The 21143-nt window shown below is 52.9% G+C and overlaps 1 protein-coding gene across 2 annotated transcripts; it reads left to right on the top strand.

The window, feature by feature from the left end:
- The first annotated feature begins 223 nt into the window (after window positions 1-223).
- On the top strand, window positions 224-18189 carry SCN4B (sodium voltage-gated channel beta subunit 4). 2 transcript variants are annotated; one of them, XM_023208338.2, is made up of 5 exons: window positions 224-526; window positions 7894-8066; window positions 9076-9304; window positions 12124-12253; window positions 14445-18189. In XM_023208338.2, the coding sequence occupies exons 1-5, from the start codon at window positions 466-468 to the stop codon at window positions 14536-14538; spliced, it is 687 nt and encodes a 228-aa protein (XP_023064106.1). In that variant the 5' UTR covers window positions 224-465; the 3' UTR covers window positions 14539-18189. The 2 variants fall into 2 exon arrangements, with proteins under 2 accessions (XP_023064106.1, XP_023064107.1); XM_023208339.3 differs by lacking the exons at window positions 7894-8066; window positions 9076-9304 and having other exon boundaries at window positions 316-526.
- Window positions 18190-21143: the final 2954 nt, after the last annotated feature.

The following is a 21143-nucleotide window of genomic DNA, read 5'->3' as shown; positions in this document are numbered from 1 at the left end:
CAGCCCAGCCCCACTGGAGAGGGAGTTAGGGGTATGGCCTGGTCCCGGGGCTCCGGGACCGCGAGGCAGGACGCGCCGGGCAGGGTGCGCAGCGGGCGGGGGCTCCCTGGGCTCCGCGGCGGCCACCGCCCCTCCTGCGGCTGGAGCGCTTCCAGAGCAAAGGCGCAGCCTCGCTCGCCGCGGCGCTCGCTCCGTCTTCCTCCCGCTCCTGCTCCGGCTCCTCCTCCTCCTCCCCTCCCGCCGCGGCTCCAGCAGCCGGCTCCCAGCAGCGGGCGAGCGCGCCTCCCCCTCCGCTCCCTTCCTCCCCCTCCTCTCGCTCTCTGCCCGCTAACTTTCCCGAGCCCCGACCCGCGGCGCAGAGCTCCGGGGTAGCTTCGTGGCGGAACGCCGACCTCGGGCGGAGAGCGCGGCTGTGCCCAGTATCCCATCCCCGCGCCCCCCGCGCCCTCCGGAGAGAACAGGACTATGCCCGGGGCTGGGGACGGAGGCAAAGCCGCGGCGAGATGGCTGGGCACTGGGCTTTTGGGTAAGGCAGCCCCAGCTTGGTCTCTTCTCTTGCCTCCCCCGACCCCCAGAGAAGGGGACACTCGAGAAGGAAGATGCCTCGGATAGGGTGGGCTTTGGAGTGCGGCACTCAATGAGGACCGTGGCCGCCGGCTTCCTGCCTGGTTCCCGCCTGGTTCATAGGCTGTGCTCCCTGGGGACCGTGCGCGTCCCTCTCTACCCCGTCAGCCCGCCAGTCTCAGGATTAGTTTTTTTGCTGTCTCTGGCACCTTTGGCTCCAGGTTTTTGGAGCTGGATCTTGGGGCTGCAGTGCAGGTCTCCCGAGTTCAGAGGTTCAGGATGCTGGAGGAGGGGGTCCCTGCCTTGGGTGCAGGGGGTACCAGGTGGGTTGCTCGTGTGACTGTTGAGATGATGGTTTGCATCCCTGCCCAGAGCCGTTTGCTTGTTTCCCAGGCACCAGGCATGCACCATTTGGGGGCGGGGAGTCCCCTTCCTCCTGGGCCGTTTTCCTGCTTTGCTCCTCTGCCCTCTACCTCCCTCAGGAGCCACTGCCTTCTCTACAGCAGCACCCCAAAGCTGGAAGGGGCTGGAGGGGCTTGCGGGATCATTCAAGACCCTTTAGGAATGGCCTTGTCTGTCTTCCTACAAAGAGATTCCGTAGGGAAGACCTGTTTGACCTGCTCCTGGCTCTTCATTTTTGGAGTGAATATGGAGACAGAGGAGACATGTCCAGAGGACACGGAGGAAGAAGCATTATTAATATCTATTAATATGCACATGAGAGTTTTGAGTGTCAAACTCCAAGAGATTAGGGAATGATATTTAGTAGTCCAGAATGTAATCTCCTCATAAATCATAGCCAGACTTCAATGTAAGCCGACTCCATCTCTGGCAACGGCATCTCTTCCTGTTTATATTGGTCAGATTTGGCTTTCGGCAGCTCCCTGCATTGGCAAAGACACGCGATGTAGGTATTTGTGCTGAAAACAGGGAGACAGAAGCCTATAAGGGAAGTGGCTACTATTTCTGCGAATGTAAACTGTGTGCAGAGCTATCAGGTTGGTGCCTGGTGGTGAAGAGGGGAGAGAGTATTTCTTGTACTTGGGATGTTTATTTACCTCCGTACAGCTAGATGGAAGACACCCGTGTTTTCTCCTGTACCTTTGGCACAGATGTCATGCTGGTTACACAGTGACCTTAAAGAAGTGGGCTTCAGTGAGGCCTGAGGCTCCTTTTCACAGGGTGGGCACAACGTCATTCCATGCTTCTTCCCCCCATCGCATCTCAGATCAGCCCAGGTCCCCATGGTGGCAATGACAGGGGTAAAGGGTCACTGAGGCATTCAAACTCAGGAAGTCATTAAACGACCCCACTTCACACCTCTGGCTTATGTTCCTGGGTGGGAGATGCCAGTCCCTGGTTTGTTAGAATACTCATAGAACCAGGCCTCCGTGGGCAACTGAGAGGGCTCTGAAAATGATGTGTCTGTGTGTGTAAGGGGGATTGTGGGCACAGTCTCGGTACGTCTCTCCAGGTGGAAGCCCCACCTTCTCCAAGGACTGTTCAGCTGTATAGACCAGGTAGGGGCTAAGGCCTATTGATATAGGTTTAGATGAATTTCTGAGCTACGCTTTGGGAGCCCAGGAGAGAGCAGAGTGACTTGTACGTGGGAGACCTGCCAGCCCCAGGACTGGCCTCATCTGCTCTATCCCCTGCCCCTCTGGTCTGCAGAGGGACTCCAACCAAGGTCCCTTTGGCCCTTGACCAGGCAACACTGACTGAGCCCTCACAGGGGCATTGGTCTGAGCTTGGGACATAGATGACATCCTTGCTCTCAGTCCAGTGGGGGAGACACAGAGACGACTGGACAGCCAACTGGAAGTGTTCCCTGGGAGCATCAGAGCTGGCAGGGACTTTGGGAAGCAGAGCACAGAATTCTTCTAGGGATGAGGAAGTCATGGTCCAGAGAGGGATGGTTACTTGTCTAGGGGCGCATGGCCAATTGATGGCCAAGTGGGACAGAATCTGAGTTTCTTGGGCTCTGTCACACCACGCTGCTTCCCAGTTAACTCAAGTCTGGTGAGGGGGAAGGTAAATAGGGATTGTGCTTAGGGCTGAAGAATAAGTGAGGCTCTGGGGCATGGGCGTGGAAGGATAAAGACTTGAGGGGCCTGGAGCTGCTATTTTCATAGCTTTGGAGACTGGGTACAGAGCAGTGAACTTCCAGGAGTCCTCTTCGCCTCTCCCCATATCAAACCCAGTCTCACAGACTGAGACCAAAGTGATTTTTGATAACCTAACAAAAGGCCCTTTTCTTAAACTGAGAAGCAGTTTCCAAGGCTGTATTATTGCCATTGAGGTTTATGTGCTTTCCTATCTCTTCCTAAGCGTGTAACTGGTAATATCTCCGTCCTGCCCACTCCTTCCTTGTTCCCCCATTTACTTAATTGCTGTGATCTGTGTTTAATTATCACTTGTGAGGGTGCTCTGTTGCACAACCCTATTTCCCCTGGTGTGTATTTATTAAGAGCTTGTTTAATGAGAATGCAATTAAGGAGAGGGTGCACAGTCCCACTCAGAGGAAGAAAAAGGAAAGAGGAAGCAAGGAGACTGTGGAGAAGAGAGGAAAGGGGAGAAGCGGAGGGAGTTTGAATCTGGAATCCTGGGTTTGAATCTGGAAAACACGCTTAATTCTCCTTCTGAACCTGCTGGAGGTGCAAGCCTGTGGGGGCACCTGAGAGAGAAGGCTGGAGTCCCAAAGCTCTTTTGACTGGCTCCCTTCTGGTGGGGTCAGCATGAGAGGGAGACTGGGCACAACGGACCATCTTGCCCTGCTGCCAGTCCTCAAGGAGGTGTAGGAATCTTTGCATAAGCCAGGGGTGGGCCATGCCAACACAACCGGCTCTATGGCCTATAAGAGGAGGGACAGGCATGCTGCTGGGACTTGTTTGCAAAGCTGGTTTCACTGAGCATCCCATGCTGTCTCAGGGGCATGCTTTCATCCCAGCAAAGCTCCTGGGGGTGGGCAGGAAGCAGGCAGGTTGCCTAGGGAGAGGGAACTGAAATCTTTCCTTTGTCTCTGGGCCCAGGGGCCTTGCCTGGCTCAGCCCTGCCTCCCAAAGCCCCCAGGGCCTGCACCCCAGGAGGGGTCCTGTCCTGCTGGCCTTGGCCCACTTTCTGCACCCAGCTCTAACTTTGAGCCTTTCTAACTCTCCCTGGGCCAGAGAGTATCAGCCTCCCTATTAAAGTCAGCCATGTGTCCACTTGCCGTGCCAGCAAGCCCTCAGAGCTACACTTAGAGTGGCTACCAGCCTGCCCCTCTTTCCTGGGGTGGCTGTGAGTGATCCCTGGATGTGGGAAAAGGTGGCGGAATGTTTTCTGCCTCCACATTTGCCTTGGGATAAATGGTAGCTGCCATAAGATTCCTGCTGGTGTGAATATTTAATAATGTGATTTGCATGTGCTGAATACTTTTCCACTTTAACAAAAGTGATCCTGAGTCAGTCCTCAGACAAAACCCCAGATGAGATGGCAGGGGGCCGAGGACTTCAGAGAAGGCAAAGAAAATGGCTGCTCTGAGAGTGGCTAAGTGGATAGGGCCTTTTAGTGAGGAAAAGCAAGGGTTTGGGGTTCAGGATGGAATTCCACGGGATCATGACTGGGAAGAGTTGTTCCTCAATTCCACAATGCCAGAAAGAGGCTCCCCACTCTCAAACACACACATGTACACTTTAACATTCTAGAATTAAGTTTAGAAAAGAGCAAAGCAAGGCTTTCTTTACTCCAGGGAAACGGCCACATGGAAATAAGCCAAGAAGTGGTACAGGGTGAAAATACAGATCAATGTGGGAATGGCCTGGAGACATTCTTGGCTGACACTGGTTATTCAGGGAAGCTAGGGGTGCCCTGGCTACCTGTGATGAGGGATACCCTTGTCCCCTGCTCCCCTTTCAAATACCATCCTCCTCTATCTGCAGGGTGCCCACTCATGGAAGCCCCTCTTATGTTTTATAATCTCCTGTTTTGGCTTCACACCAAGCTTGAGAAAGTAGGAAAGGCATCCCTGCCCTGGCTTGGGGATGTGCACACCGGATGTGGCACCTCTGACTTTCTCAAGGTCAGCTGGCAGAGTGGGGCCTGCCTTGCGCATGCTCACCAGTCCTCTCCAGGGTTGGTCATCCTGAAGCAGCCCTCCGGGGGCCTTTGTGGACCAACACCTGCCCCTGGTTCCTCCCTCTCCTCCAGAGCAACCTCGTAGGAGACACTGAGTTCAGTGGGAGGCAGGCCCCTCAGCTTTCTCGTGCATGACCCTCCCAGACATAGCTGGCCGGACTGTGTGACTCCCAGCTGGGAGGGCTGAGCACTGAAGAGGCCAGGCTTGCCCACCTTCTCTGATGCTTTCACTAGGACAGGGCTCTGGACTCTGTGAAACCATTTCTGCCGGTTTTCATTTTCCCCTTCCAGCTACTGAGGAAATAGCAGTGCTTCACTTGCAGAGTCCTGAGTGTATTGGAGTTAAGTCATCCACATAGATGCACACAAATCAGACAGAAATGTGTACCGTGTCATGAGCCAGACCTTAAAGAAATAGTGTTCTCCTCTCTTCTGGACCCGTCTTTTGCTCATTTTTGCTTCCATTTAAAGCAACCAACAAGATTTCCCTTTTCGCATGCATCTTTTGTGCTCTTGAATATCTCTTTCTGACTGGGGTTGAGGTGGGGAGATTTGGGCACTGATTTGAGTTGCCCCATCTCCTCCAGGACCCTGATTCCTGGACCGGTATGCTGATGAGGAGCAGCCACACTCCTTGGTGCCCTGAGGGAGGCCATTAGCTATCAGGAAGCTGCGTTGTCTGACAGCTTCCCTGTCCACTGCTCTGCATTCACTTCCTGTTTGTGGGGGGTAAGGAGGGCGGGAAGCAGAGTTGGTGTCTCCCACCAGAAGGTTCTAGTGCTGGCTGCAGACTGGAGAGTGGGATCTTGTGTCTGGCTTCTGTCCTTAGACCTCCGGGGGAGATGGGGCAGAGGAGGGCAGAGGTAAACAGAAAGGCAGGAGTTCTATGGAATGCTACGCCCTGATAGCAGTGTTTTCTTGGAGAGTGCAGTTGGTCGCAGAGTGGTGAAAGGGGGGCTAATATCTGAATGCTGCTTATGCCACTCACTGGGTGTGTGGCCATGAGCAAGGTAATCTCTTTAAGGCTGTTTCCTCATTTGTTTATTGGAAGAAAAATGTAACTTACAGGATTATGATGAAGGTTAATAATAGTAACTTATAGGATTACGATGAGACCGTGTATATAAAATACCTCTCCTATCCTATAATAACTGCTCAGTCTCAAATTCACCATTTACAGTGTGGCCCTGGGCAAGTCAACTTAACCTCTCTGAGCCTCAATTTCATCATATATAAAATGGGAACATTATACATGCCTTTGAGCATTCTAATAAAAGTTGGAGTTAGTATCCACAAATCCTCTCGCACAGTGGTTCTCAGAGTATGGTCCCTGCTCACAGCATCTCCTGGGAACTTTTTAGATATGTAAAAGCTCAGGTTCCACTCCAGACCTTCTGAATCAGAACTCCAGGGGCTGGGTGGAGCCAGCTGTAGCTGTTCTGTAGGGGATTCTGATAACTCTCAAGTTTGAAAACCATGGCTCTAGAAAAAATTCTGGCTGGCCATGAATCCTAGAAGCTGACCAAAAATGAAGGCTAATTGAAATAACTTCCCAGCACTAATTAGAGCCCTGGTGGGCAGATCCGGATCTCGCAGGCAAGTTACCTAACCTCTCCAGGCTCAGATGTCTCACCTACAATGTGGACCTATAATAGTAGGTGACTCATAGGACAGGTGAGGATGAAATGTGCCTGGCACATAGTAGATGCTCAGTTAATATCAGTTATTACTATTGTTATCGACAGTGGCTGGATCACGATGGGATTACTGGACCACGGGGTGTGATTTTAGGGCTGGGGGCTATGAGCACTCCACTTTGTCATCAGAAGTTAAGGGCACAGGAAGAAGCTGAGCCGGCAGGGCTGCCAGCTCTCCTTGGAGATCCTTTTCTGTCATTTGAAAAGCATTGCTAAGACGCATTATCATCTGGTGGGGGCAAAACAAGAGGTTTATGATGCAGAACAGGGAATTAAGTTAGACAACAGAGGGCCTTCCTGAGAGTGGGGGTGGAAGGTGCCAGTTTCCCCTAGGGACGAGGAGAGGCAGGCATCCACTTCCGGACACCCGCCCCCACCGACCTTGAGGCGAGTGGGGTTTCCTTGAGGCATCTGCAGGACGTGGGGTGGGGAGGGGGCGGGGAACCAGGCCCCCTTACAAGGACTCCGGAGCGGGAGTTTGGAGGCCGTGAGTGGAGCGGCCTTGTCCCAGCGGAGAGGGGTCGCATCGGAGTGCTGGGGAGGAGGTTCGAAGCGTGAGAAAGAAGCTTAGGGGCGCTCGGGGACGCACGGGGACGAGGGGGCGGAGTGTGGCGAGGAGGCCGGGCTGCCAGGCTCAGGACGGGACCGCGTGTCCAGCGCCCTCCCCGTCCCGCCCCCGCGCGCGTGCACTTGGGCTGGCCCGGGATCCCTCCTCAGGGTGTCTTCTGCCTCTGACTTTCCCACCCTGGCTGCGCCCGCGCGCCCCCGCGGCTGCCCAGCTCCAAGACCCGCATCGGTCCCCACCCGCGCCGTGTTCCTCCCGGCCCGGCCGTCTTCCTGCGGTTCCCAGGCCCCCGTTTGGCGGCCAGAAGGCGTCGGACTCGGCTGACCCAGCGAGGTCCAGCCCGAACGTGTCCTTCTGCCTCTCAGCCCCCGGGGCCAGGGAGGAGCCTCCAGTACCGGGGAACCAGAGGCTGCTGGACTGCAGCCGGGGACTGCGGCGGCCGCGTTTCTCTTCTTCACCTTACGGGACCCGGCTCTTCCCCCGCCCCGCCCGCCCCGCCCGCCAGTCCTGAAAACCCGGCGGGAGGTGCGCACTGTCCTAGGGGAATTCCCCTGCAAACAGAAGGGAGCCCGCCCTGTGCGTCCCGGGGTAGGTGCTGCAGGAGCGCTTCCAGGCACTGCGTCCCCAGGTGAGGGGCGGAGCGGGCGCGGTTCGGGCAGTGGCCAAGCCTTCGTTTCCTTGGGTTGGGGTGACCCCTGGTGGTCATCCAGAGCGCCACAAGGGCTACTCCCTGATCCAGAATTCAGTCCTTTCCAGGGGAGAAATGGAGAATGATGGAGGGTGGCCCAGACGGTGTTAATTGGAGTAGAGAGTCATCCTCCCGAAGTTGGCACGGAGGGTGACAGAGACCTCCCTGCTGGCCAAGTCACTCCGCCCTGTCCGAGCATCCCCTTCCAGAGCTCCAGGCTGAGGTTTTGGTGGGGTTTTATTAAGGAGGCGGTGCTCCTTACACAGGCCTCTTCCTGCTCCCCGTAACCCTGTCGCTGGAGGTATCTGTGGGAAAGGCCACCAACATCTACGCTGTCAACGGCACGGAGATCCTGCTGCCCTGCACCTTCTCCAGCTGCTTTGGCTTCGAGGACCTCCACTTCCGGTGGACCTACAACAGCAGTGACGCATTCAAGATTGTAAGTATTTGGAGGAAAGACAGTACAGCCCAGCCTCCCTTACCCATGCCTCCCCTCCCAGGCTCTGCTCGCTTCCGGACTGAGACCCACTGCGATGGTCCCCAGAACCTTTTGCCCCCCTTTCTCCCAGTATTCTTTTCAGAGCCTGCCAGGAAGAATGTAACTGGGAGCGATGCATAGATCGTGTTGCCAGCATTCGGGGACTGTTGGAATTCTTGGCTAGAGTCCTCCGTCTGGTCTTAAGAAATACCCGGAGCTTGGATTACTTGTCTAAAAATCAATAGTTTAGTCTAACAAACAGGAGAGAGAAAGGCCTTGGAAAGCTTGGAGAGAGGGAATGAGAAGAGTCTAAATGAGGGACGGGCTGAGAAACTGGACTGGCAGGGAAAGGAGACAGGAAGGGAGAGAGGAGGGAGAGCTGCAGGATCATTGGTGGGGCTGCCATGGGAGTGGGAGTGAACCAATCAACAGGTATTTATTGAGTACTCACTCTACAATCTAGTGGGGGATCCAACCTGAGACTTTCACAGGGAAGCCACAAGAGACCAACTCTGGTTATAATTAAATGCTGACCTCAGAGGGTGCTGACGGGCAGAGCTGTGGGATTGATCCAGGTCTTGATAGAGGGCCAGAATTCGGATGTGCAAGGGACATGGTGTCAGCAGAGGCTGGGTGGGAGGTGACAGAGGGAAATGAGTGCGGTGCTTGCAAGAGTCATTACATAAAAGGCTTTTATGAAGAGAGCGGTAAGAGCTGTGCTGCATTCCAGGGAGACCTTAATAAAAGGAAATGGGTTTAGCCTGAAACAAGCAAAATTCAGGTTAGACAGGCAGAGCTATTGACGCTGGAAGAGGAAACCGTGTGGGGAAGGAGCAGGGTGTGACTGCAGGCTCTTCCTGGTCCTGGATAGGGAAGGTACTCAAGGAGTGGGCTGGTGTGATGTCATGACCCTTGAGGACCCTGATTCTTTCTTGGCCACCTTCTCTCCCCAATGCCTTTCCTCCACCAGCTCATAGAGGGGACTGTGAAGAATGAGAAGTCTGACCCCAAGGTGACGTTGAAAGACGATGACCGCATCACTCTGGTAGGCTCTACTAAGGAGAAGATGAACAACATTTCCATTGTGCTGAGGGACCTGGAGTTCAGCGACACGGGCAAATACACCTGCCATGTGAAGAACCCCAAGGAGAATAATCTCCAGCACCACGCCACCATCTTCCTCCAAGTCGTTGATAGACGTATGCAGTAGGGGCTGGCACAGGGCATGGAGTGGGAAGGACTTGGGGGGGCACCCAACTCAGCATTACAGTGAAATGGCAAAGACTGTGTTGGTGTTTTCTTTTGCTTTACACTTTCCAGAGTTGCTGGAGTTACATCTAAAAGCTAGAAGAGCTCAGCTTGAACACTTATTCTGCTACCAAATAGCTTATGAAATACTCTTAGCCGGCCGGGCGCGGTGGCTCAAGCCTGTAATCCCAGCACTTTGGGAGGCCGAGACGGGCGGATCACGAGGTCAGGAGGTCGAGACCATCCTGGCTAACACGGTGAAACCCCGTCTCTACTAAAAAAATACAAAAAACTAGCCGGGCGAGGTGGTGGGCGCCTGTAGTCCCAGCTACTCGGGAGGCTGAGGCAGGAGAATGGCATAAACCCGGCAGGCGGAGCTTGCAGTGAGCTGAGATCCGGCCACTGCACTCCAGCCTGGGCGACAGAGCGAGACTCTGTCTCAAAAAAAAAAAAAGAAAAAAAAAAAAAAGAAATACTCCTAGCCTTTTTAAGCCTCGTTTTCCTCATCTGTAAAATGGGAATATGACTGCATTTTCCTAGAGTTGTGGTTAGAGAAGCTACATGGGAGTGTTTTGTGGCTAGTAAGGTTTTCTCCATATATACTGGTTATTAATACCATTGGGTATTCCATTAGCAAAAATTGATTGAATGTCAGGGATTGGACTAAAAAGTGCTATGAGTGATACATCACATTCTTCCTTGAGGAATTCACAGTACAACGTAGGACAGAAGATAAATAAATAACTAGAATGGGCAGAACATGATACACACATCTGCCAGTAGAGGCGAAAACTGCAGAGATGGAGTAAGACTTGGCCCTTGTCCTCTGGGGGCTTACATCCCACCTAGGATTCCAGTCTGACACAGGAGACCAGTCATACAAGGAGGGTACATATGACAATGAGCCAGGTGGTCCCTGACCAGACCTGGTGTGGTTAGAGAAGAAGGATGTGATAACCAGGGTTGGAGAAGTGAGGTGCGGTCCCATGGAGGGGAGGGGCCTGGAAGACTAGGGAAGTGCAGAAGCAGAGAGAAAAAGGGAAGGGGGCTTGCTCAAGGATCCTGACTCTGCTGCCTTTTGTGTGTACCGGGGGTTTGCTGCTCTCCTGGATGACACTGAGTCCGTGGAGAGAGAGACACCCGTGAGTTCAATCTTGAGTGTGCAAGGGCGGACCCAGAGGTCATCCAATCAGCTTTTCTGAGCCTGGAGTCACAGGTCTGCCTATGGTGTCACCTCTTCCTTTCCGTCTGGGCTCCTGTCACCTGGCTTGTGCTCAGCCTTTTCAGAGGGAAGAGAATCAGCATTTGTGGAGCATTTCTGGGTGCCAGGTCCCAAGTTAGGTGCTGTCACTGACTTTGGCTCCTTTGCTCCTTACCAGCTCCCTTGAGGTGGATCGTCTCTCCATCTGTACAGCTTATTCATCCATCTGTTCAACAAATATTTACTGAGCACCTTGTATGGGCCAGACGTTATTCTAGGTTCTGAGGATGTGATATGAACAAGATAGACAAATTCCTGCCTTTATGGAGATTACCTTCCTCCCCTTCTGTGTATGGAGCTACACAATAGAAAAATGATTTTGTAGAAGATAACATGACTAATGTTAAGAAGAAAAAATAAAGCAGGAAAGAAAAATGGGGTGCCAGCAGGGTGAATAGGGAAGGGCTCTTTGGAAAAGGCGATAGAGTGGGGATTTTTGAAGAAGGTGAGAGAGGAGCCATGAGGGCATCTTTGGGAAGATAGGGAGGGAGCAGTGAGTGCAAAAGCCTTGAGGCAGATGTGTGAAGAATCACAGCAGGCTAATGCTGGAGCAGTGCTGGAGCTGGGCAAGGAGTGAGAGATCAGTCAGGTCAAGCCAGATTGTGTAACCACCCTACTGGAAGGGTGAGTGAGGTGGGAGCCACTGGAAGAAGAGGAGTTAAGGCCTGAACAGGTTCACTCAGGCCCCTATGCCAAGTATAGATGATAGAGGGAGGAGATCAGTTAGGAAGCTATTGCAGACATCCACGTAAGAGGTGGCTTGGGCCAGGGCCAGGGAGATTGTGAGCCATCAGATTCTGGAATTTTGTAAAGTTAGAGCCGTCAGGATTCTCAGGTAGATTGGATAAAGGGTTTGAATAAAAGGCATCGAAGAAGACTCCAAGGATTGTGGTTATAGCGATTGGGAGGGTAAAGTTGTTCTCGGTGGAGAGGAGGAAGACTGGGTGGAGCAGGTTCGGGAATCAGTCAGGAGTTAAGTTTTCAGATGAAGAAAATGAGGCTAGGAGGGTTCTGTGACTTGCCCAACATCGCCAGCTAGTTAGTGACAGTTAAATCCCATACTTGAAATTCAGACTATCTGACTCCGAAGGCTTCTCACCATCTACGAGGTATCATAGGGAGGTTCTTAATTTTTTGTGGGTGAGTAAAGGAGGTCTAGAAAGAGGCAATGAAATTTTCTCCTGGTAATTTCGGGATCAAGTCACCACTCAAACTTGAGTGTTATGGGCTCCAATTCTGATTTGTTCCCGAACTTGTGTGAGCGCATCTATGGGAGGGCATGTGTGGGGTTGGGGAGAGGGCCCCTTGTGTGTGCCCTAGCCTGATGGATGCCATGCTCTGCCTCTCCAGCTTCCTGCTGCAGGCCTGGGGAGGGCCGGGGGTCTGGGAGTGGATATGCCCCAGATGCCGGGGGTGGAGGCTACATGGCCTTGCACTGCCACGGTGCTCGACTCCAGGTGACCCCTGCTCCCTTGTGCCTTCCCTTTCCTCCCTGCTCGGGCCACACAGTGGAAGAAGTGGACAACACAGTGACACTCATCATTCTGGCTGTCGTGGGCGGGGTCATCGGGCTCCTCATTCTCATCCTGCTGATCAAGAAACTCGTCATCTTCATCCTGAAGAAGACTCGGGAGAAGAAGTGAGTTGACCTGGAGCACACTCCTGTCCTCCCAGCAGCCCACCACCCTCTCATCTACCCCCATCAGATTTCAGCCTTCCACCTGCCTCCTCATTCCCCCATTCCCATTCCTACTGCTCTCTGTTCTATCCCTGCCACCCCCACCCCATCTCTCAGCCCCCTCCTCGCTTTCTTTTTTCCCCATCCTCCCAATGTGTGTTTATTGAATATGTTCAATTCATTGAATACACAAACGCCAGCCACCTACTCTTCCTCGTCCCACTGTCTTCCTTCCCGTCCCATTAGCCTCTTTTTCCATTTGTACCACCCAACTGAGAGCCTTACCAAAGGACTCAGGGAGCCTTTGAAAAAATCAGAGAAAATATAAGATTCCTTGTACAGAGGCTCTAAAATGGGAAGACCCTTCTAGGGAGATGGGAACGAAATTCTTCTGTTAGGAAAATCTGAAAATTCAGTAGGGGGTGATTTTTTAAAAGTTTGAAATGGCAGCTATGGCCTCCCAGGGAGCCCTAGGAAAAGTTCAGGTATAAAAATAGACATCTGTAAGGGGAAGGGGAGGGAAGATGGGGAGGTACGGAGGGTGCAACCCTCAGGCCTAGAGTTTTTGAAACAGTATCAGACAGGCTCCAGAGCAGCATGTGGTGAACCTTGCAAAACTAGAGCAGGGAAAAGGCATTTGAAAGTTGTGTTCTGAGCAAGACAGATGCGACGAGATGGCTTCCTATTGGAACGGAGAGGGTGATGATAACCACAAGATCCAGAGAAGGGAGAAATGCTCTGCTCTGCTCCTGTTTGCTGAAACATTCTGCTCTGCTGAGAAGAGGGAATTCCTCTGGAAAGGGCAGAACTTACTCTGGAAAGCGGGGATGGAAGTTGGAGGCAGGGAGGGGAAGTACAGGTAGCAGCACTGGGGCTGTGGAGGGGAGGACCCTAGAACTGGGTTGTCGATAAAGAGCTCCAGGGTTGTCTGCCTGCCTTGTGGCCAGAGGCTGTGAGGGTTTTGGTGATCTTGTGAGGGGCTAGAAGTATGGAGCTTGACTAGGTTCTGTTTTTAATAGAGTCTTACTATGGATGAATGGAGAACATATTTGTCAATATATGGTTTAAAAGCACCTAGAAAAGACAACAGTGTTCCTTCAGAGTCACAGTGAGTTTATCAAAAACAAGACGTGCTAAGCTGGATGTGCGTGCCTGAAGTCCTGGGCACTGCTGTGGCGGAGGGACACACTGAAATCGGAGCATGTCCAGCTCAGGGCGGTCAGGGTGGAAGACGGCTCCCAGGAGGCGTCTTCCCATCTGACCGTCTCTCCTTCCTGCTGTCTTCCGCTCCATCCCACCTAACTCTGCCCAGACCTGGCTTGAAGCCAGACCCACTGCCTGCTCTGCCCCCTCCGTGGACTCTGTTCTTCTCTTAATACCTCTGGTCACAGAGAGCTCAGGGAGGAAGGCGTGGGGGGCCCTGGGGAGAGGGACTCTGTGTCCTCAGCATACTTCTTGTTGGCCTGGACCCCTCCCCCTGCTGTGGCACAGCCTGGGAACGGACCCCTGGGAACAGCACCTGGTGCCCTTTGCTTTCTGCCATGTTGAGACAACTAGGTGACAGCTCAGCTTTATTGAGAACTTTCTTTTTTTTCTTTTTTTGAGACAGAGTCTCACTCTGTTGCCCAGGCTGAAGTGCAGTGGCACGATCTCAGCTCACTGCAACCTCCGCCTCCCAGGTTTAAGTGATTCTCCTGCCTCAGCCTCCCTAGTAGCTGGGACTATAGGCACGTGCCACCACACCTGGCTAATTTTTGTATTTTTAGTAGAGATGGGGTTTTGCCATGTTGGCCAGGCTGGTCTCGAACTCCTGACCTCAAGTAATCCGCCTGCCTTGACCTCCCAAAGTGTTGGGATTACAGGCATGAGCCACTGCTCCTGGCCAGTTGAGAACTTCCTACATGCCAGGCACTGTTGTAAGTGCTCGTTTCTCCTTCCAGCAACCCATGCAGAAGGTGTCATCCCTACATCTATTTAACAAATGAGGGAACTGAGGTACAGAGAGGTTAGGTGACATGGCCTCTGGTTACCTTAGCTCTGCAGAAGGCCAGGGAGAGGCATAGGGCTGGGTGCAGGGCCCACGGCTCCTGCCACAATTCTCCCCCTACTCTTGCTCCTCTCTTCACACTGTCCCCTCTCTCTCCCTCTCTAGGAAGGAGTGTCTCGTGAGCTCCTCAGGGAACGACAACACAGAGAACGGCTTGCCTGGCTCCAAGGCGGAGGAGAAACCACCTTCGAAAGTGTGAGCCCTGCTTCGGGCTGAGCAGCTACAGGGAGCCCCCTTTCTGATGATGAAACTAATGCTTGAGCCCTGTCCGTAGAACCCACGTGCCTGAGACATCTGCTGCTTGGCTCAAACTGTAGTCTTTCCGGGCACAAGAAACCGGAGTCCTGCCCAGCCTGCCCATCCCCTTCCCAGTCAGGGCTCCCCAGGGACAAGGGATGGCCAGGGGAGGGGGTCTGCGGAAGATTCAGGAGAAAGAAACGAGAGGCTAGGGTGGTGTGAAGGGGCTGGTCCCCTGACACCTGGGCAGATGGGGTCTCCTTCGGTCTCCCCACCCTGCACAAGCAGAGCATTGGTTTTCCTCCAGGCTTCTCTTCCCAGGGGACTGGGAGGATCCGTGAGGGCTGTCCTAAGAGCTGGGCCTTGGAGATGGGGTGTAGGAAGAGGTGGCTTCCTTTGGAGGTGGGAGTGGGCTGGAGGACTCTGGAAAAGACCTGGGGTAGGAGTTGATGGGGGCAGGCCCACAGTAAGAAGCTGCCTCGGCGTCATAGGATGCCAGATCCCCTACAGTCCCCCAAGTAGGGAACTTCCTTTGCCCTGCCCCGGGACCCTATCTGCCTATCCCCTCCCCTGCTCAGAGTTTTTAAGGCCACCCAATCAGGGCTGGCCGCCTTGTCTTGAGGGGTTCTGGCCACCTAGCCTGCTCCTCTGCTCTCTGGGTTACTGCGGGGCTCAGGAAGGGGCCCCCCAAGCCTTCCCGGAGCACCGGAGTGCTCCCTATGCCTTTCCTAGCATTTTTACTTGGGGAATTGGGCCGCAGAGGTAGCGAGCCAGTGTCCTGGGCCTCTGGGATGCCCGCCCCATCCCTGCCAATGCTGGCAATCCCTCCCCTGGCATGGCAGGACCATCGCCACTCTGGGCACTCCCGAGTTCAGCTCTCCCCTGTTCCTCCTCCTCCGACTTGAGAGGCTGCACCCTCCAACCTCCCATTGGCTCGCTCCTCCCTTGCCGTCCATCACGCCCTGCCCCCAGGGTTGTTCATTTCCCAGCCCTGGGTCAAGGGCCTGCCTTCGCCTCAGGGACTCTCTTCCTTTGGGTGAGGGGGTCCTTGGGTTTCCCAGATGCTTCCTGCTCAGCTGGGCCACCCCCTCCCACCCTGGGGCTGGGGAGGAGCAGGGAGTGGAGGCCCATAGTTTTCCTTTGTTTCTCCCAGAGCTGGTTTGCACACCCTTTGTGTGTGGGGCTAGAATGTGCCTTAGTCCTGAGTCCTAGCCCTTACCCCCGTCCTCTCCAGCTGGTATGTCCTGACATAACAGCAGAGTCTGGTGTGGTGCTGGTGAGGGTTCGCCAGCCCTCCACTCCCCAAGGTCATGGAGGGGGCCATGAGGCTGGAATTGGCCAGTGACTGAATCTTGGAGACACCGGCCATTTCTAGTCTGCCCTAGGGGGAGGCGGTGATGTTGGGAGTGGGATCTCCTGATGGAGCCCAGTGTGTGAGTCCCTGTGGGGCAGAACTGGTGAGGCCAGGGATGGTAGGGAAAAGTGATAACAGGCCTCTCTGCCCATCTGCTTCCAGTCTCTCTCTCCCTTACTGATTTTTTGATGCCCTGTCTTCTGGGCCCCTAGGAGGGATGAGAGAGCAGTAGCCCTCTTTTTCAGAGAGTTTGGGATTTGCCTCAGAGCTCTCCCTGTCAAAAAGTAGCTGCAAACCTTGAGAGGGTGCAGGAGGGGGAGACTGAGGACCAGTAGCACCTTCAGGGTACCCGTGGCTGTGGCCAGTGTCCCTTGTCTGTTCCCTGTCTGATCTGCCTGTGTGCCTCCCATTCTTCTCTACCCAGAACCTGTCGTGGGCTGGGGTTCAGATTTTCCTGGCTTTGGGAGCAGACAGACCAGAGCCACCAGCCATTCAGAGAACTTCTTATAGCTGCCTTCATGCAAAACTGCTTTCTTCTTCCTTCTCAATGGTGACATTTGAAGAGGCGGAGCACCTTGGAGCTCCTCTTCCCGTCTTAAGAGAAAGCCAAGGCACGTAGAGTAGGGAGAGGAAGGGCACCATCCTCTCTTTCCTCCCCTTGGTCTACTGCTGATTTCTAGATGGGTCATGCAGCTTCTCTGGGCTCAGCTCTTTCCATCTACCAAATAAATGGGTGTAATAATACTTACCTACCTCACAGGATTGTTGTGAGGCTTGGCGAGTTTTGTCTAAAAACTTCTTTTTGGCTTGGAAAGGGATCTGGGAAGCCAGGTATTAATTGGAGGGATAGTTCCAAGTCTGTCATGTCTTCATCTCTGTGTCCCATCTTTACAACTCCCCCGCCCTGACACACACACACACACACTCTCTCTCTTTCTTTCCATCCCACCCCCTTGGAATTATTTAGTCTTTGCAATATTAGAAACCTTGACTCTGATGCTTAAAGCTTCTTGTCCATGGCTCTTGTTTGATGGTTTTCAATAGAGGTGATTGAGATTGTAGGGGGGCATTTTTGGTTGTCCCCATGCCTGGGGGCACTACTAAGAATGCTAAACTTAGTCCCCGCAACAAAGAATCATCCTGTCCAATATCAACATTATACCCATGGAGAAACACTGGCATGGATTTGCACTAGGATGTATGTGGGCAAAGCTGTCTTCCCCAAGTGGACCCTCAGCGCGTGCAAATCTCTGATGGTGGCTTCCAGGGCTTGTGGGCTAGAGAGAGCCACTTACAAAGACGATCTTGAGAGACCTGGGCACATGCAGCTGCACTGAGAGTGATGCCAGTGAGACCAAAGACAAAGTTCCGAGCTCCTCATCAACTACAAAATATGACATCAGCATTCCAGGTTCTGGGCTTCTCCTCATGTAGGAATTGAACAGAAAGCAGCCTGAATAAACCCCTGATGCTAGAGAGGCCTGGGGAGAGCAGCCTATGGGGCTCAGCCTACATACGGCAGGCCGATCAGAGCTCCTGTGGAGCGAGAGCGTGAGAGCATGCTTGTGAGATGGCAGGAGGTGGGGTGTGCTTGTGTGGAGTGTGCGTGTGCAAACGCATGCGTGTGCAGGCAGCATGGGTGCGTGGCGGTGTGACTGTGGAGTGGGTGGGCTCTGCATGGAAGGGGTGATGCATGATGGGGAGATGCTGGACATTTCAGGAGCCGTCTTTCTTGGCCTGAGCTGTGCCTGTTGAGGCATCTGGAGACTGAGAAAGAATCAAAGACAGAGAAGACCAGCCGTGCTCCTGCATTGCATCACTCCATGACTTCATCTCACTGTTACAGACAGCTGCCATCAGAGGGCTGGCGGGAGGGAGTTCCAGGAGCGGGGACTTCTCGGGAAAATCCTATAGCTCGCTTTACTTTACTTTGTCCCAGGTTGGAGTCCCTACCCTCCCACCTCCCACCTGATATGCAGTGCTTTTGACTATCTTTTGCATGGTTTATTCCTCTGGCTTGGATGACAACAATACCCATAGTGAATTTTCCTATATAACTATAGATCAAATGATGCAGCGATGGGCCTTGGGAGGCCTCAGGTGTGTGAGTGTCTCTGGGAGGCGCGGATGCATATACACCCAGCACTCACTTGTGTTCAAGCACAGAACAGATGTAATCAGACTGGCCTCTACAACAAGTTTTGCATTGTAGAATTGTATTTAGCTTTGCCTTGGATGAAATAAAAATTATGTTTAATAGTTTGGGATTTGGGGGCTTCCATTTTTGACTGATTGGGAGTTGGGGTTCAGTTTTATTTCTTGCCAGCTGTGCTCAGGACAAGTTTCTTTACCTTCTCTGAGCCTCAATCTGTTTGTGTCTGAAATGTTACCTGCTTGGGTGAAATAACACATACAAACTGCTTAAGAACCTCTGGCACATTCACAGGCATTTGGGTTGTTTTCATTCCCATACCTTCTCTGGAGAAGTTGGCAAAGTGGCTCTTTAATACGGGAATCATTGCCAGGGCCCTCCTGGTATGGATGACCTTGGTCATGGCCCTGGCACCACAAATGTCACAACAGCTCCTCCTCCAGGCTCTCTCTTCTTCCCTCCCCCGGGGTTAGTATTTAGGTCCAGGTAAAATCTGCTTCACATGAACGCCTACCTTCCAAAGAGAGTTTCCGGGTGCTGGGCATAAGGCCAGTGCCTGGGAAGGAACTGGGGATACATACCAATGTGTAGGTGTTTGTTTATATTCTTGGACTTTCTCATACCACAATTTCTTACCATACTGTATTCCCTTCAATGGATTCACCTCACACTGCATTTCAAAGGATTCCAGACACTAAGCACTCAGAAGAGCTTGTTGAAAGACCCTGTCTTCTTTGTCAAGGACTCCAGGTATGCAGAATCAGTTTTGGCAGATGTCCCTGCCAGCTCTGCCTCCTCCAGCCCTCAGCTATAGAGACTGCACTGTGCTCCTGCCCTGAATGGATTCACCACCCGGGTTCCCCACATAGCCACTTTACTGCCTTCAGGTACTTCCTGTTGCCTGGGACCTCCTGCTACCTTCGCATCTGCAATACACGGGTTGGATACTGAGGTTTCGTGCAGCAAGCCTGGGTTTAGAACACTTGGGATGCCATGCATTGAACTTGCAGTTACCCCGTAAGGATCAGTCCCCGGGTCTGATTAGGTCTCTGCCATTGCTCTGTTTCATCCCTACTTCCTTTCCCCATCCAACAGCCATCATAACTGACAGATGGCCCAATGTCTCAAAACCACATTAGGAACTGGGACTGTCCTGGGCAAACCTGGATATAGGGTCACTCCCTGTTAAGCTCCATGCCAGCCCCATGCTAATTCAATGGGGACTAACATACATACAAATTAAGGGTCCTTAATCTGAGCCGGTGGCAGGCACGCAGATCAGATTGACTTTAGGAGGTCTGTACACCTAAAAATAAAGGTGAAAGTGAACATATGTGCTTAGAGGATCTTTCAGAAGGCCTTGGTACAAAAGCTGGGAATTATCTTCTACTCCCCTACATTGGTGTTAGGAAAGAAGCTGGTTACACTTTCCTCTCCTCTCTCCTCAAGTATGTCATCTTCTCTGTTGCTTTCACAGGAGAGAGGGGAGCTTTGCTGACCCCAAGGGCTAGGCCTTCGCATTAAAGGAACAGAAAAGATTTCTTTTGATAGACCCTTTGGTCTTTTGGTTGGGCCTAATTTCTTTCTTTTCTGTAAATCCTGTCTTTTGCCAACTCTCCTCCCCCCCTTGCCTTCTGCAAGCCCCAGATTGGGTTGATTGACTCCCGGTGGAGAACAACCCTTTAACTCCCTATTTTCAGCTTTCCAGGAGGCTGGGAGGTATCCGTGCAAATTCACATACTTAACAGAGGAGGCAATAGCACAGGTGCATCTGCTGCAAAATGGTAGACAGTTACCAAAAAGAAGTCTGGACCTTAGGAGTAAGCAATCTCTCAGACTGTGGGGAAGGTGGCTCTTCTAGATTATGGGAAGGGGAAACCCTGGTCTCTGACATTCAGAGGCTAATTGGAGGAAAAGGAGGCCAAGAAGGGGACTGATGAGGAAGCACCCAAGGGCAAGGCAGAGTGATGTCTTTGAGGCCAATATAGAAACCGTGTTAAGAACAGAGTGACCATCGCTAAGTTAAGGACCAATCCTTGCCCCTTGGTCACTGGTGACCTCAGTGAACCCAGAAAACTGAAATGGGTCAGCCAGAGGCAGGGAGATGGCAGAAGCTTGATTCCAGTATGTGGAAGAGTCAGTAGGAGGTGGAAAATGGCCCTGGTGCATAGGTTACAATTTCAAGTAACTTAGCTGTGACAGGCATTGGCCCTGGTAGGAAGGAGGGTAGATGGTTTTCTTTTAAAGATGGAAGAAATAAAAAAAAGTTAAATGCACATGAGGAAGAGACAGTGGAGCCAGACAGCCTGCGGTAGTTGAGAGAGAGGAAAGAAAGTGTCATTTGGGTGGACGCAAGGGGATAGGATCCAGTGGCCAGGCAGAATGATTGGCCTTAAGACAGGTCAGGTCACACCTCTGGCACCAAGACAGAGGAAAGGGTGTCAAGGCAAAATGAATGCAGGCAAATCTGCAGAGGGGGCAGGGCAAGAGATGGAGAGACTTTGCTTTACAATCCTTGGTTCCTATGGTGTTATCAAGTCATTTGGAGAGCAAACTTAAGGTTTAAGCCAAAGACGGCCGGGCGCGGTGGCTCAAGCCTGTAATCCCAGCACTTTGGGAGGCCGAGACGGGCGGATCACGAGGTCAGGAGATCGAGACCATCCTGGCTAACACGGTGAAACCCCGTCTCTACTAAAAATACAAAAAACTAGCCGGGCGAGGTGGCGGGCGCCTGTAGTCCCAGCTACTCAGGAGGCTGAGGCAGGAGAATGGCGTAAACCCGGGAGGCGGAGCTTGCAGTGAGCTGAGATCTGGCCACTGCACTCCAGCTCGGGCGACAGAGCAAGACTCCGTCTCAAAAAAAAAAAAAAAAAAAGCCAAAGAAAGCTGAAGACCCTCCCAATTCAGGAGCCCCAGGGCTCCCACTTCCTGAGGCAGATGGCCAGCCCTTCCGCTGGCGTTCTAATTGGAGCTGTGCACACTATAGCAGCAGAGCGCACACAGCAGGAGGGGGATGTTCTCTCATAGCTCATTGCTTAAACAAAGCCACCTGCAGTGCTAA

This window comes from Piliocolobus tephrosceles, chromosome 13, assembly GCF_002776525.5.
Source record: "Piliocolobus tephrosceles isolate RC106 chromosome 13, ASM277652v3, whole genome shotgun sequence".
Lineage (NCBI taxonomy): Eukaryota > Metazoa > Chordata > Mammalia > Primates > Cercopithecidae > Piliocolobus > Piliocolobus tephrosceles.
Note: the sequence above shows the minus strand (reverse complement) of the source record. Positions and strands in the feature narration are given on the sequence as shown.

Coding starts and splice junctions, on each gene's coding strand:
- SCN4B (XM_023208338.2), top strand. CDS start 466: ATGCCCGGGGCTGGGGACGGAGGCAAAGCCGCGGCGAGATGGCTGGGC. Junction 9,305..12,123: donor CCTCCAAGTCGTTGATAGAC/GTATGCAGTAGG, acceptor CGGGCCACACAG/TGGAAGAAGTGGACAACACA. Junction 12,254..14,444: donor AAGAAGACTCGGGAGAAGAA/GTGAGTTGACCT, acceptor CTCCCTCTCTAG/GAAGGAGTGTCTCGTGAGCT.